Source organism: Aphanomyces astaci (genome assembly GCF_000520075.1).
Source record: "Aphanomyces astaci strain APO3 unplaced genomic scaffold supercont1.33, whole genome shotgun sequence".
NCBI lineage: Eukaryota > Oomycota > Saprolegniomycetes > Saprolegniales > Verrucalvaceae > Aphanomyces > Aphanomyces astaci.
The window spans coordinates 243,383-259,811 of NW_009798296.1; the positions used below are offsets into that span (position 1 = coordinate 243,383).

Below are 16,429 nucleotides of genomic sequence, written 5' to 3' on the forward strand. Positions count from 1 at the left end.
TAAGGTTGATTGGACTTGGTTGAGAACGTGAACTTAATTGTAGGGTCTTCGTCTCTGCGGCCCCCATTTCACAATAAATGTCGTTGCCAAGATGGTGAAAATAACAGGGCAGCAATAACGAGCTGCTATTGTTCTTTGGTTGCATATGAACAGCAAGTCGACTGTACCGGCTTGAGCTACAGTGGTTGGGCATTGCACGGTTTACCATTGGTGGCATCACGAGTTGTCACCTTTCAGTAGATTTACCTACTGCATAACTAAGGTGAGGTCGATGCGAAGTTGAAAAGCTTCAAGAACTTTAGTTCATGGCACTTCCAACACGACGCGTCATTTGTGAGAGTTGCCACTTCAACAATGGCATTTTCGGGGTTATCACCTAGATACAAATGTAGCCGCCCATTTCACTGGTCCAGCTACCCCCCTGGACAATTAAGGAGGTGCGTGTCCATCGCATATACGCTTTAATCGTCGCCCCATTCAAGAGTGGGGGCTCTTTACCCCTTTGCACTTCGGGTGCCGGACGAATTCCGATGTTAATTGCAAGACCAACCCCCAAAGCATAGTTCTTCGGGCACGGGAGGATGGGGGATATCAGCGGGCGTTGGAGAGGCATTCGGCGACTGCAGGGACTAGGGGTCAAAATCACCATCGATGGCCAAGTAGTCAGATATATATATTTTTATTCACGTCGAAAAATATGCGTCGAAGGGATGGTTCCAAGGGCAACGCTGGACGGACTCTATGAGGGGGGTGTAAGCGAAATCTCCTGCACCCGGATGGGCTTCAAATGGTAGCAACTGTATGCCGTTGCTAACCCAATTGATACTATGTGTACCCTTGTACGGATACTGCCATGATGCCAGCATGTAACGCTTTCACGTTAGAGTGAGTGGGACACAAAACCTGATAAAACGCGTTAGGATAGATAAAACGTAGAATTATTTACGTGTCGAGAAAGTGGCCACAGAAATCAATGGTCACGAGCCCAATCAACAAGATGCGTTGCACTTGCATTTGCCTGTGGGAGTTGCAACTTGTAGCGAAGAATATCAACCTTCCACTGCATAACTAACTCATTAGTAGGTAATCCTTACCTGTGTACATTTATTTATGTACACAAAGTAGGAATGATGCAAACACAGAGTATGATACTCATGAGTTATGACTCTCTGTAAGGCAGATCGGGGTGATTTCCGTGGAGCCATTCGCTGACAGCATTATCATACTAATGAGGCCCCGTCAACAACTCGTCCTTTCAACTGTTCTGTTTTCACAGTTTACATGTTAATTGCCCTTCCCCCAATCCAATTCTACGTCCCCCGTCACTGCCTGCGATGGTTCACTTTTTTCAAAGCATTTTAACAGCCGAGTCGTGAGTGACCAACACTAGCGATAGGGTTCTTAAACCACACGGATGCCGTCGATACTCGTTTTCATATGCACCAATCAATTCGTTGGCTTTACAGCTCTGTTTTGATCGCCTTGCGCTTGGCCCCTTTAGCAGCTTTCTTTTTTTGCTGCTTGGCTTGAGCGGCTTTGATCGCGTCCTGCTTTTCCTGTTCCCGCTGCTTCTCATCTACGCCAGGGGGGTAGTACGTTTCGAAGTCCCACATCACTTCGTCCACTTGGGGCTGATTCACGAGAAACTCGACGAGGTCTTCGGCCAGCCACCCGCGCTTGATCTTGACCACGACCTTGAGCGGTGTCTCATTCACTTCGAAGAACTCGGCGTCGATGCCCCCGTTGAGCAACATCTCCTTCCACATGTTCGAAATGGACAGTGTAGGCTCGGGGATCTGCGGGTACGAGGCTTTGAATTCGTCCAAAGCTGATTCCTTCATGCTCACGAGCATCGTCTGGGGGATGCCCACATCGCCCACAAAGTTGGGGCGCTTTTTCCTACTCGAACCCTCGTCGTGAATCACATGCCATTTGTTGATATTTATCGTAGAGGGTAGTTAGTATATGTACGCACCGTTCTTCGGCTTGCTTGACCTTGTGCATTTTGTCGACGTCTTCCTTGAGCTCGTCGTCCATGTCGCCGGATTCCCATGCTTTTTCCACCGCGTCGTAGTTGATGTCCTTGGAATGCAGCCAAGCGCTGACAGGATGCCACGTCATCATCACGACCACGCATGCCAATACCAAGACAAACACGCGGCGACCCATTCTTGTGATGCTGTTTCCCTTCGTTAAAACCACCAAGCGATATTATTCGACACTAACGCCGCTTCCGAATATACGAAAATACGAACGACAGTACCTCGAAACGTCGCGACCGTTGGTTGTCATATCCGGTTTTCGAACTTTGGAATAAGTACTATTATTAATAATAGTCTGGAATATATCTACAGTAGTAGCCAAGTAAGTAAGTATCCATCGATCACAGTGGATGTTCAAAAGTGAATTATAATATACTACTTCGAAGTACAACAGTACACACGAGTGGACTGCCAAGTTCCTTCAAACTATACAATCTTCGCCCCGCTATTAGGATTTTAACATGATGGCTCCCTTAGCCAGGGGAGCCGCCCCACATTGTCCATGGACATGGCATGTCAAATGGACTGTAGGCGTATTGGTACCAAACCTTTTTCTTTTTTTACTTATTCGTACTCATCCCCACGCTGGGGGCCTCATGGCACAGCCAATGACAACGTCTAGGCGACTCGTGTTGCGAACGGGCGTTCTGCATTGCGTAGTTCCTTGCATGACTCCGACCTCCCCCCTTCTGCTTCCCTCGCTGCGCCCGCGCTGGCCCGCACTGGCCCACTTTCATGCTTGACCACGTACCGTTCCCATCGATGCTACATATTTGGCTCGCAGTCTACGATACTGCCGTCGTGCCACTCTCTCCCTATGCGCACTGACAACAATATGGGTATGTCCTCTTCGATGGGGCATCTCGAACGGAGTTATCCGCCTGTAGGGCTTCGGTGCTGCTTCTGTATTCCCATGCCTCTGGAGGAATCGCTGACAGCGTTCTACCTCTCAGTATTACTGTATAACGCTACATGCTAAGCAAGTCGTGGTGTGTTTCAACACCACGACCGCGAATGAAGTCTTTGCTTGCTTCGAGCAAACAGTACTTTATTATTTCACCCTTGGACTGCAAAGCCATCCCCACTGGACTGTCAGAAAACAATCGGTTATCCTTGAATCTCCCAAGCGAGTAAATGTAGTGATCGTAGATGCGGCATTAGAAGTAACGAGAACCAGCGAGGTAGTAGGTAAGGAGGGCCGGAAGTGTCAAATGTATGTGAAATGGTGGTAGGTTCTCATTAGTATGATAATGCTGTCAGCGAATGGCTCCACGGAAATCACCCCGATCTGCCTTACAGAGAGTCATAACTCATGAGTATCATACTCTGTGTTTGCATCATTCCTACTTTGTGTACATAAATGTACACAGGTAAGGATTACCTACTAATGAGTTAGTTATCCAGTGCAAGTTTGATCTCGATAGCTACAAGTTGCAACTCCCACAGGCAAATGCAAGTGCAACGCATCTTGTTGATTGGGTAGATGGTCGAAGCGCTTGTGTCCATTAATTTCCGGACGGTACTTTCTCGACACCTTCAAATGCGTTTAAGTGTTTAAAGCATAGTTATCCCATATAAAACGTCACGTGTACCACGTTTTACCATATCCGTCCAAAGTAACTCTTTGGCTGACACAGTACTACTACGTAGTACTACGTAGTACTACGTAGTACTTCGAAGTAATAGTTACGGTAACGTTAGTACTACTGTATTCATACGTACCTCTATACTTCGAAGTAAGTTTTTAAGGTTGATTGGACTTGGTTGAGAACGTGAACTTAATTGTAGGGTCTTCGTCTCTGCGGCCCCCATTTCACAATAAATGTCGTTGCCAAGATGGTGAAAATAACAGGGCAGCAATAACGAGCTGCTATTGTTCTTTGGTTGCATATGAACAGCAAGTCGACTGTACCGGCTTGAGCTACAGTGGTTGGGCATTGCACGGTTTACCATTGGTGGCATCACGAGTTGTCACCTTTCAGTAGATTTACCTACTGCATAACTAAGGTGAGGTCGATGCGATGTTGACAAGGTTCAGGTGTCGAGAAAGTATCCTCGGAAATCAATGGATACAAGCGCTTCCACGTTTTACCCAATCAACAAGATGCGTTGCACTTGCATTTGCCTGTGGGAGTTGCAACTTGTAGCTATCGAGATCAAACTTGCACTGGATAACTAACTCATTAGTAGGTAATCCTTACCTGTGTACATTTATGTACACAAAGTAGGAATGATGCAAACACAGAGTATGATACTCATGAGTTATGACTCTCTGTAAGGCAGATCGGGGTGATTTCCGTGGAGCCATTCGCTGACAGCATTATCATACTAATGAGGCCCTACTAACAACAACTTCAATTACTTGTCACTATGCTTCCAACATGTCCTCGTCATATTCACATTCTGCTCGACGACCCATACTACCAAGCATAAATGTCGTTATCGAAGTGATATGGCGATGTTATGACAGCTAGCACTAGGTAGGTCATACATATACGTATGCCACGGATAATTACGTAGACTGATGGGTCGAGAGTAGGGCCAGCAAGGAGGATCTACATGTCCCGGAGTACCTGTTGTGCAGAAGGTAGATATTAGGGAGCACAGCTCTGGACTACTATGAGGAAAGTCAAAGTAACTCAACTTGTCGTTCAATAAGAAGTTGAATTATCTACGACGTAGGCGAAGAGGGTGTCCCGAGGAAGTCCTTAGAAGGGGACACACTGGCTAAAGAAGTCGTTGCGACTGACACACACGTTTCCAGCCTTGCACGCCAAGGATTTGGTAAAGCCTCTGCCTCCGCACTGCTCCCACGTGTCAAATTCCTTCGACGGCACTGGCGCATGGGCAAGGCATTGGCTGAACCACACAGGCTGCAATACAATACACTCAAACCCCAAGACACAGGTCGTTGGCCCCTTATAGCCCTGTCCGCCGCATTGTTGCCACGGCCGCGCCACAGTTGATTGCCGTGTTGTGGATGGATATGGCGTCGACGAACGAGGGTCAGTGGATTGGGGAGGATATCGAGTTGTGGCGGGCTTTGGTGTCGTGGGCGTATAAGGGGTGGGTGGAGGCTTGAATGAAGTTGGTGAGGGCGTGTAGGAAGTGGTCGTGGGCTTGAACGAAGGTGGCGAGGGTTTGGGAGTCGCGATGACAGCCTTGGTCGATGGGACATTCTTGGTGGCGTTGGGTGAACTCGAGGTGCTGATGGGGGGCACCGAAGGGTCAATCGAGTTGCCATTGCCACCCAACGCCACACAATTGAGGTATACTTGCCACTGGGGCGAATGCAACGCGAGCCAATATATGACGAGCGACTTGGCCTTTCGGCACTTGTCCATGTCCACTCTCAAGAGGCCAGACGGTTCATGCAACGGACAGTTGTCGTCTTGAAACACGATCGAGTCGTCGCACCAGACTTCGCACGGCCCGTTGTGCGTCTCAACAAACCCTTCGTCGTCGTGTTTCCACTGGATCGTCCCAGCCGGGTTGATTGATTGGGGGGTACTGCCAACCATCGTCGTGAGCCCGCAAGCGCCACACGTGGCAGAGTTCTTGTTGACGAAGTCGCGGAGGGACATATACGGCGATGCTTTGAAGTTTTTCGCAAACATGTTGGCGTTGTCCTCCGGACCAAGGTTATACGGACCGCCTGGCAGAAGGTTGGGGCCATCAAGGAGGTCGCAGTACGCAGTGAGGTCTCCGTTTGGATTCACCCACGATGGCTTTGGGTCTACCAGCAGGCCATGGCCAGCGGCAGTGCCAACGCACAACAAGAGCGCTGCGATGTACGCCGAGGAGGTACTAGTGCGCATGAGCTGTCCAATTGGCAAATGAGAATACATGAGATTCAACAACAGATTCATACAGAGCGAAATCGATGCACATCTTCAACTTCAACGGTTCAAGGTTGTAACTGTCACGCCATTGATTGGCTAAAATAAAGATGAATCAAACGATGCCAGACATGTGATTGGATAAATCGTGGACATTTGCGATTTGTGAAACAGTGTTGACCTGATTAAACAACTATGACACCTTAGTGGAAGGACCTATCTAGGAGTTCACAGGGGGTTGATATGGTCATAGTACGAAGTGATACTTCATGTATAGTCTGAAGTCGACAAGAAGGTGGCACTAGAGGTATTGTGCTTTCGAGTGAAATTTCATGTTGTCTCGTTGGAATTTAAATTGATTTGATTGGCTACCTGAGATGAGCTCAAAATTATTAGCCAATCAAAACCTTCTCAATGAAATTCAACCAATCAGATCGATTGTGGATCGGTTTGGTCGGCGCGATTCGATTGCACCTCCTTCCCAAATTTGTATGTCAAATCGACAATAGATAGATACATAGGTTCCTTTTTCGACATAATATAACTCTATTGTAGCGGTAGTACATAAGGGGATATTATTCCACGTGAGTAAGACATGGAAGGAACGATTGGGTTCAACTAACATGTCATCCCTTGGTCACATCAAGATGTCGCATAACCTCGTCGCATGCTCTTATGAAGCTCCATCTAACGCTGTGGCAAAACGTGATCTTAATGTGTTTATAGTTCGTCTGGTTGTGTCGGTGTCTTGTTGACGTTTGAAGTTGTCTTTTTCGACTTTTCCCTGTTTTTTCTCTGTTTTTTTGATGGGTTGGTTTTGGGATAGTACGTGGTCTGGTCCCATGTGATTGCCTCGACTTGGTCCTGGTCTAGCAAGAACGCCTGGACGTCCTTCACGCGGGACCCATGCTGCATGCCTGCGAGCACTTTGTACGCTTCCAGCTCGTAAAAGTTGACCGTCAAGCCTCCATGCATGAGCATCTATTGGGAACGTCTGACGAGCGCAAACGGTGACGGGAACGTACGTGCTTCCATGACGCGCACAGCTCTGACACGGCCGAATTCGCCGGGTCCACGGGTACGATGGCGTCAATCGCAGATTCCTTCAACGTGACAAACACCATCTCGGACTTTTCCAACATCCCAGTCCTACATGTCCTCGTGGGAGATCGAAGGACGGGACGGCATATGTATGTACCGCTTGTACTCGAGTTCGTCGTCCGAGAGGAGCTCGTCTTCCATGTCTCCGCCTTCCCATTGTCGCTCTAATGCATCGTAATCGATGGCATGCTTAGCCGCGGTCATGAACGCCATCGCCGCCACACACAGCTGCCACACGCCGCGCATGGTTCCGTAGTTCGTCGCGATCTTGTCAAAGAGAAGTTGCCATCCGAAATGCAAATGTTTTTACGATTTTTTGGCCATGAAATTGACAATTTTTACGTTTTTTGCGAAAGTATCTTTCGAATTTGGAAGGAAATGTTGAACCAAAACTAACCACAGTACTCCGAGTATTGGTACGACTTTCGCGTGATAACTCCAATCAAATGTCCGCCTTATTTGCTCTGTATAATATGAAGTATTGTGTGCTCTACTCATACTGTCAGTTGGTCGATACATTCGCCAGACCTGCGACATATAATACTATAGACCCAGGTTTAAGAGGTATCATCATTCTCTGTAGCCAATCATATTGCAACTAACGTTAGCGTTCTTTTTATAGAGAATCATCCAGCGTTATTCGATTTGTGGCGATTTCAATAAATCTCAAAACCAGTAGAACTGTACTGTCCGTTTAGGTGGAAGGAATGCAAGAATGGTTTCTCCCATAACTTTTACCCTAGGAGGTATTTCCTCGATCCAAAGGTATATTTGAATTCAGGAGTTTAACGTGCAGTCCGTGAGGGGTTTTATTTTGCTACGTCGAATGCAAAGAAATTTTCCACTGGGCCGATTTTAACGCAGTTTTTTTTAATCTCATCGTCTTCGATCATATATTCTGTTTGCAGAAGCTTGAAGGCCCAACTACAAAACTGTGCTCTGCGTTCGCAAGCAACGATTCCAGCGATGAAACGTAGTACTTTAATGAAGTAGACTATTTCAATAGTTATATTTGTCCAATACTTTTAATAATTTATACCTCTGATATAGTAATACTATAGATTATGTAACTTTAATCATATTTTAAGACTCAAGTATAGTATACTTCGATGTACCTGTTTTAAAAATGCGTTTGCATTAAGTACGTTCCACTAGGTGCTTAAACTTCATTTCAAACCTGGAGGAGTTGTTTTCATTTCCCGCCCAAACGGACAGTATACCAGCAATATTCACAATTTGACCATGTCACATCGTCAAATAGTGTGTAAATTGGTATTTGCAGCATGCAAAAAATATCGCCACCTATTTGATCAGTTCCAAGAATTTCAGTCAAAACACATTTGCTTCGTTACTGATCATAAACTGAGACGCTAATAACAACTAAACTGTGCGACAAATTCAACTTTATTGTGCGACAAAATCAACTTTACTGTTACAGTAATGTCAAAATACACAAGTCAACTACTGGTATTACACCTACTGTACGGAAACGCATGATGCGGAAGGCGTCCATTGCAGCTCGATCTTGACGGTTCATGCGGTACGTCGTTGAGCTTCTACCTTCTTCCGCTTCTTTTCGTTGGAAATTTGTCAAAGCAGAATTCGTTCGTTGAATACTTCAATGTGTTTAAACAGCATTGCCAAACTTAATCTCCCTAAGTAGTATATCTTACCCCACATTCGTCCTCGAAAGGAATTGATTTGAGGCAATTCCGTGATTCTTTTCATTTTGCACAACGTGAATTCTTCTACATTCCACTCAAAACATTTGTTATCATACTTCAAGTCAGCCATCAAGCGTTTGATCAGGAACTCGATCTTTCATCATGCGATATGCTGCATAGGAAATACCATGGCATAAAAACATTTCCATTTGGTTGCTGAGCAACCAAAAGGTTTATTAAACCTTTGGAACAGTACCTATCCACTTGCTCAGCAACCAATTGGAAATGTTTTTATGCCATTGTATTCCCTATGAATGCTCCTCCAATAACGTTACTAATACAACCACCTTGGTACTTCGAAGTACATTTGAGCAATACATGCTGGTACCAGCCAAAACACTAATAGTAACATGCTCGTATGTACTAGTACTGAAGTACCCCCCTGTCGCAGCTCTATCAATATATGTACTGCAGCCATAGTAGAACGTTCATATATAACTTAAGGTGTGGCTTTATATTAAAAGTCGTCGCCGTCTTCTATCAGCATGGCCTTGACGGTTTCGTACACTCCAAATGAAATACCCGTGCCTGGAATGACACTCATCATTCGACAGGCCGATCCTTTCCACAGAATCGACGCGCCTTCGTCAGCTAGTGACTTTTGGAGGCAGTGGGCTAGTCCCCGGTATCGCTTTGTATTGCCTGCGACAGGGTTAGTGTTGTTAACAGTTTATAAATATTGTGCTTTTCAGTCAAATTTGCCTATTTTGGGGGGTTGATGAAATCGCCAACTCATCGAGCAAACGAGTATGATTGGCTACAAAGAATTACGGTTGCGATGTAATTGGCTAAAAAGATTGATTGATGCATTGCGCTCACAAAGATACCTCTTCAACTCGGTTTTATATGAAATTTCGAAGGTACGGCAATTGTTCGGCGGTTGATGCAACCAACCGCCGGAGGAAATTATGAGTAGAACACCCAATAAACAAATATATATATATATACCCTGAGTCATCAGTCGCAAGGTCATTATGTCGAGGGGATTGGTGAGGAACGCGGCGGCGCCGCCGGCCATCCCGCCAATGCATGTGGTTTCCACGGCGGTAGGGGGTCGTTGCACCGAGTCACTATTACGAGGGAATAGAATAATAATAGAACCATACGATATATATACAATTATTATTAATAGTATAGAGCAAACATACCGATGGTGTTCCTTGAGCAGTTCATAAAACAAAAACGCAAACCCAGAGTACGATGCATCCACGGCCAAACATGCAGTGTAGCCTGCATATAAACCTCGAATTCCTACGGAAAAAATGGATTAAATGTCATCCAGAACGTAGTATATGATCAATTTAGGTGGCCCGAAACACGTTTTATGACAAACAGTATCGATATATATATATATATATATATATTGTCAAATCGATTCGAAACTGGAGCCCTCACCATGTGAATCGATTAAAGAACCACCTGAGCCAATCAAATCACGAAATGTGGAATTTCTACCAATCCAAACGTTTGACCCCTCCGCATTGGGCAAAACCACATATATACTAATCGTTGTATAGTATAGTGTATACAAGGTTAAATAGGATCAAATAGGTTCGGAAACTATTTGGGGAAATAACTCTCAATGTCCAAATTTGGGTGAAATGAATGCACAATATAAACTACTCTCGTGAATATTAATACATTGTCTCGTTTAAACCCACGTCTTTTCCACAAGTGCATTCATAATAAAATAATATATTGTGCTTTCGAGTGAAATTTCATTGTGGTTTCTCGTTGGAATTTTAACCGATTTGATTGGCTACTTCAGATGAGCTCAAAATTATTATCCAATCAAAACCTTCTCAATGAAATTCAACAACCAATCAGATCGATTGTGGATCGGTTTGGTCGGCGCGATTCGAAACCCACATTTGTATCAAATCGACAATAAAGTAACCACTTTTTCAGTATAAAAGAGGTAATAATACCCAAAGCAACCCTACCTACTTCGACGACATTTCAAAGATTCACGAAAAATAGTAGTACCTTCGGCCCGTACAATCGACGTCATGGCATCCACCATGCCTCTGTAGTTGGTAGTTTCCTTAGTCCATCCCCCCGATGCATTGTGGGGGTTGCGACCGAGTTGCATGCGGGCCTTCATGACTTCGGTGGGAACGTTCGAGACGGAGCTGCAGAGCTCGCTGAAGGCGCCGGCAGCGAAGAACGCCACTGGCTCGTGTTCCTTGGGCACCATGGAAGCGATCTAGGAACACTCATATGTATGGTACTGAACATGGCATCTACTGTCACCATACCGTGGTTTTTGCAAACTCGTACGCCGTGTAGTAGATCGCCGTGTTGATCGGCGCCATCTTGAGGGTCGTGCCCAGCCCGCCAAAGAACCCGGCTACACCCTCCTCGCGCAAGATCGTCTTCCACGCATGTGTGATGCCAGTGTACTTGGGAGGCGGCACCATCTGCACCTTGATCCGAAGGTTCACCGTGTCGAACGGTAACAGCAACGAGTCCGTCACCATCCCCGCCACCGCACCAGACAGCATGCTCTTGTACAGCGTCGCATGCGTCTCTGTCGCAGGCAAGTGCGCCGTCAGCTGCTGCGAGTCGTGTAGGATGTGGCTCGTGGTTGACGCGACATTCATCTTGTTTCGATGTGATAGCGGCGATCAAATAAGTTGGGCCACCGTCCTCATTGGCGCACGATTTGACCCTGCTGAATCGTATAACACATTATGTTTAATATATGGAAACTCGCCAAGGTGATCAAGTAATGTTGCAAAAGCTAACTGTATGAAAGCATAACCTTTGGGAATCAATACTACATAGTATAAAGTCGTCCTCAACAATTAATTGGAACATGAGATATTATTGTGCTTATCACATTTTCTGCCCGTGTGTTTAGCTCCTAAAACGTCCGACGTTTTAATCTAAAACGAATATTGCACCACCATCCTCGAAATATAAGCTATCCCAGTGTTCTGTCATTGGCTGATATAAAACGTGGTAGTTTTACACTGCAACCATCGCGAGCCAAGCTTGATGACATCGACTGGCAACGACACCGCACGGGTGCCAGTACCAGACAACATACAATGCTGTGTGTCTATGAAGGTCGGTTGACCTCTGGGTAAGAGCAGAACAACAGTTGGAGACCCTGTCGTGCTCACGATGAGCACGACTGACACACGTTCAACGTCATGGCAACAAAGGTGTTCGACATTGTTGCGGGAATAACCCATGCCACTCAAACAAGTTTTGGGGCTCTTCCAAGTTTTAAGTACTTTTTACTAACGTTAACTGTTAACAGACCCATAATGCGTTCTAGCGTTTGATTGGCTACAAGCATGTAACGTGTATATTCCCTTGAAGCTTCTTCAAGTTGTTTGCCATGTAAAATTGACACACCCCATAATTCTACCTGTAACGTTAGTTGTTTTACGATGAGTAAAAATAAAGGAGTGTGTTGGTAGTATTATGCATGCGGTCACATATTCCCAACCCAAAAGTACATAGCTTTTGCTCATATCCTAACGTTAGCTGGTTAACGCGATGGACCAATCCAAAACAACATACGACGAGTTAATCTTTACACATGAAATGAAATCGACACCGTAAGGAACTACAATGGTCGTTTGGCATTGGCCAAGATCGCCGACATTTCCAATCACTCGGCTTCGTCGACCTCGTCAAGCTTCTTTTCGGTACTGGCTTGGTCGGGGTTAAAATCGAACGGACCAGCGTCCACTTTGCAGTTGGAGTTGTGCTTGGGGTACGTGGCGTTGTTGAAGAAGGCGGTGATGGCGTTGAAGATGCAGCTGCTGCGCATTCTGTTGATGCCGTGACCGTACCCGTCGCGTGTGACCAACACCGCGTTGGAGCCCATGAGTCTGGCGAGCGCTCGGGCGCCGCGCAGGGGGGTGACGGGATCGATTTTGTTTTGCAGAATCAAAATCGGTTGGGGCAGCTGAACGTTCCACGGACCACTGTAGCGCTCCACGGGGCGAATCTTCCAGTACATGGCAGGCAAGGCGTAAAAAGCAAACTGCATGCCAAAGAGGGGGCTGTTTTGCTTGGCTTCGCGGAGGGCGCAGTTCCAGTCCTGCGCCCGCTCCAAGTCGCCGTCGTTGGCAATGTAGATGGGGAACTCCATGTACATGCCAAGGTAGGACGAGTTTGTCACGGGGCATGTTTCGCGCACGGGGTCCGACACGTATTGGCCCCGCAACAAGTCGTTCAGGTAGCGCGCCAAGCCGAGCCACTTTTCCGGTTTGTACAAGTCGAACAGGATCTTATCTCGAATTTCAGACGCCATGACGACGGTAAAGTCGTCCCCGGCCGCCGTCGGGGCAATGACAGGCGTCTCCTCCGTCTTGGCCAGAAACTCGCGAATGCGCTTGCCGACGTGGGGCTCGGACGCGAGGGGGCAGTTGGCCGGACCCGCCGCCTCGCACGTATTGGCAAATGCATCAAACGTTTCGTCGGCATCGACGGTGGACGTGGCCAGCATACCCGACGAGGGCCCCGTGTACACAGTCGGGTCGAGCACCGATTCGAACACGACGCGGCCGACGCGGTGGGGAAACATGTTGACGTACGTGGCCCCGAGAACTGTGCCGTAGGACCTGCCATAGTAGTTGACCACGGATTCGTTTAGGGCGGCGCGGATCAGGTCCATGTCCCGCGCCACGAACGACGTCGACAGGTACTTGACATAGTCGCCATCGTACATTTCGCAGCGGCGGACTATGGCCTTCAGGGGCGCCCCGAACCGCCCCAACGATGTCTCGGCGGTCGGCGAGTCGAACGGTAGGTGCCTCTGTTTGGGCCACTCTGTGGTGGCGGTGTAACCGTTCTTGGTGCAGCGCGCGGGACGAGACTTCCCCACTCCACGAGGGTCGAACCCCAACACGTCGTGCTGGCCCCCGAGGTACCACGCGACTCTGCCTGTAGCCCAGGGCATACCAGGAATGCCGGGCCCTCCAGGGTTGAGGAGGATGGTGCCCTTGGTGGCATTGGGGACACGGAAGCGGCGGACGGCAATGTCGATGGTTTGGTCGGGCGACGGATCCAAGTGGTTGAGGGGGACTTTGAGGAACCCACATTGCACGCGGGTGTCGTTCGTGTCGGGGCATGGCTGCCAGTTGAACGGGTCTTGTGCCGCCAAGGCCGCGACGGCGGGCGTGCCACAGAGGCTAGTCATGCCAATTTCGAAATGACAATTCTTCATCGACGTACCAAAACGACAACGGATCAAAATGTGTCTCACGACCATTCCTTCAGATACTTATGGCTACCCCGGGTACTAGGCGATAATCTTTTGGACGTGGCATGGCCCATGTTAACGGATGTCATTAGTACATTACTATACGGTAGTAGTAACTAGTTGCAAGTAAACAAGTGATGTCGCCGCGAGCCTGTACGTTGGACTCGACAGTCAAACACACTAATTACAATTGTGGTGGTTAGTATTAAGAGTAGGTGCATGGTCCTTGCCACTCACCTGTCAAGTGTTTCTTCTTGGTCGACTCGGTTGGAATTTATGAGTTGGTACGCTGGTGTACGTGCTCATTCACGGCTAGGAGAAGCCAGTGCAACACCAGAGGTTTACTTCCAACCTAGTTTCCAGCAGAGGTAAATAGAACATTCAAGAGCCATTTTGAGTCTACAACTTCTGTACAACTTATGGCAAGAATAATCGTAATTCTTCGTTGAAGGCAGAACCGGCTCTCTTGTTTCGCTTTGTAGGCAGAATTTACAGTTAGCCAACTTGTGCTACCGACATACTACCCTGGTAAATTAGTACTATTTCTGTTAACGTTAGCACAACTTGTGCTACCGATATACTACCCTGGTAGTACTATTTGATTTTTACTATCCCTAAGCTATCCCCGAACGCGTATGCCTTTCATGAAGTAGATATATATGTAGTTCTTTGAGTGGAGGTTATGCAGGTGGAGTAAACAGTATGGCGGTGTTGATGTGACATGTACTGCGGTGGTGCAAGTACATTCCATTCAAGCATCGTCATACATAGTGTCAACTTAGCACATTAATACTTTTATTTGGGAGAGACAATGAATTTACAACAGACTCAAGAATCTACAATTACAGAATCCAGAAACTACAACTTCAACTTAACCTCATGTCGCATATGTTACCTTACAATTTCCAGCTTCGTGTAACCCTGGAACCCCGAAACCCCTTGTCTTTACATATAATGCGTGCTCCTAAAGCACTGGTATTTTCATATAATGCCTGTTCCCCGGAGGCTGCGGGAAATGACGAACATAGCCATCGTTGGCGACATGAGCGAGGATAAACGTATGTCTAGCTAGACGAAGGAATTGAATTTTGGTGCAAGGCGACTTTGTATTCGATTTCGCTGTTCAAAACGTACTTCAAATTTTGGCCACCAGTTACAGTACGATGCTAGTATCCACGGCATTCCACGAGAATACCTTTACGTATTTGTAATACTCCGCGTATAAAGTAAGTGTTTCATAATTTAAAAAGATAACATCGAAATATAGCATCAAGTTAACACAAGTTAACATCAATGTTTGTCATAAATTATGACAATGTTAACTATCGAGAAAGTACATGACTTTGTCGTTGAATTGCTCAGCAACGGCTGGTATGGGCGTGATACATTTAATATGAAAACTGAAGAGGGTGCAGGCTATATAACGAGACAGGATATGTGGCGATTGCACTTATTTAGCATGCGTGAAGTGACCTCAAACATGCCAAAAAACTGAAATATAGCTTACTTTGGGTGTGATTATATCCCGCAATAAGCATCGTAACACCGTCCATGCCGCTTTATTACGTAGTATCAATGCTGCTGTACATGCTACCATGTTCTTGTGTTGTCGGTGATCTCTGAGCCACGAAGCAGCACATTAAAGACGCATTTTGGCGAAAACGTCAAATATAGCGTGAAAGATGACAAACAATTATTGTCATCTTGAGCTACAATTTATAGCATACATTGATATGTTATGTTATAATTTTCTAACATTTAAATGTCATATTTTAAAAAGTCCGTTTTGTGTGGAGCCAAGCAACTCACAGTCAGCGCAATCAATTGAATACGATGCCAATCTTTCAAAATGGCAATTAAAAGCAGTGCACGTTTCTTTCTTCCTCAGGCTGAACTCGATTTGATTCTAGCGTGTTGTATGGTGATGATGAACTATGCACTGCCATATCGTTTGAGGATTGTAAAGTTGATCGTTTCCTGCAGCCTCTGGGGTTATGAGTGCTAGCTAACGCTAACCTCTGTCCGTGCACATAACCTTTAGCTGGAGTACCGTCTAGTTTAATTCGAGTCGGACGGCCATGATCCATATCCGAATCCGTATAAACAGCCCTGAGACGTTTTCGCTCCGGACATACAAACATTAGTATTAATGGATCACCCTCAAATATATATTGGCATGGTAGGACTTGGTAGGACAGTTATCCGGATTAATACGGTTAACATGTTGGTGAAACGATACAATGAGTGTGAAGGAAGGAAAGTGATGATGTATTTGAAGTTAACTAGTGCCGCATTCGCCAGAACCATTACAACACTTCTTTCCGAAGCTAAAGTGAGGGAAATTCCCCCACTTCAAAACGAATGCTGTGTTGTTACTGCTGAAATGCAAACGGTAGCACGACTCGATGGGTGTCAACACAGAAACCGCAAACACTCTCGCGGCCTCGCACATTTCGCTCCTGTCACAGGGAATTTCCGCAAAGTACCCGAGCAACACAG

At 46.5% G+C, this 16,429-nt stretch overlaps 5 protein-coding genes across 9 annotated transcripts; all 5 read right to left on the reverse strand.

Annotated features, from left to right (window-relative positions):
* Window positions 1–1,250: 1,250 nt before the first annotated feature.
* H257_11305 (hypothetical protein) lies at window positions 1,251–2,237 on the reverse strand. Its single transcript, XM_009838204.1, has 2 exons — window positions 1,976–2,237; window positions 1,251–1,899 (listed from the first exon to the last, which is right to left on the reverse strand). The coding sequence occupies exons 1-2, from the start codon at window positions 2,167–2,169 to the stop codon at window positions 1,461–1,463; spliced, it is 633 nt and encodes a 210-aa protein (XP_009836506.1). The 5' UTR covers window positions 2,170–2,237; the 3' UTR covers window positions 1,251–1,460.
* Window positions 2,238–4,750: 2,513 nt separating this feature from the next.
* H257_11306 (hypothetical protein) lies at window positions 4,751–5,860 on the reverse strand (the record flags this gene model as incomplete). The annotated part of the gene is made up of 1 exon (XM_009838205.1): window positions 4,751–5,860. The coding sequence occupies one exon, from the start codon at window positions 5,858–5,860 to the stop codon at window positions 4,751–4,753; it is 1,110 nt and encodes a 369-aa protein (XP_009836507.1).
* Window positions 5,861–6,538: 678 nt separating this feature from the next.
* On the reverse strand, window positions 6,539–7,277 carry H257_11307 (hypothetical protein). The gene is made up of 3 exons (XM_009838206.1): window positions 7,080–7,277; window positions 6,907–7,030; window positions 6,539–6,862 (listed from the first exon to the last, which is right to left on the reverse strand). Exons 1-3 carry the CDS (start codon window positions 7,226–7,228, stop codon window positions 6,602–6,604), a joined length of 534 nt encoding a protein of 177 aa, XP_009836508.1. The 5' UTR covers window positions 7,229–7,277; the 3' UTR covers window positions 6,539–6,601.
* Window positions 7,278–9,115: 1,838 nt separating this feature from the next.
* On the reverse strand, window positions 9,116–11,425 carry H257_11308 (hypothetical protein). Of its 5 annotated transcripts, none has more exons than XM_009838208.1 (5): window positions 10,965–11,425; window positions 10,693–10,912; window positions 9,855–9,957; window positions 9,655–9,776; window positions 9,116–9,348 (listed from the first exon to the last, which is right to left on the reverse strand). In XM_009838208.1, exons 1-5 carry the CDS (start codon window positions 11,307–11,309, stop codon window positions 9,164–9,166), a joined length of 975 nt encoding a protein of 324 aa, XP_009836510.1. In that variant the 5' UTR covers window positions 11,310–11,425; the 3' UTR covers window positions 9,116–9,163. The 5 variants fall into 5 exon arrangements, with proteins under 5 accessions (XP_009836510.1, XP_009836512.1, XP_009836511.1 ...); XM_009838210.1 differs by having other exon boundaries at window positions 9,534–9,776; XM_009838209.1 differs by having other exon boundaries at window positions 9,116–9,463; window positions 9,534–9,776.
* An 820-nt stretch (window positions 11,426–12,245) lies between these two features.
* Window positions 12,246–13,911, reverse strand: H257_11309 (hypothetical protein). The gene has a single exon (XM_009838212.1). The coding sequence runs from the start codon at window positions 13,892–13,894 to the stop codon at window positions 12,332–12,334; it is 1,563 nt and encodes a 520-aa protein (XP_009836514.1). The 5' UTR covers window positions 13,895–13,911; the 3' UTR covers window positions 12,246–12,331.
* Between the last annotated feature and the right edge of the window lie 2,518 nt (window positions 13,912–16,429).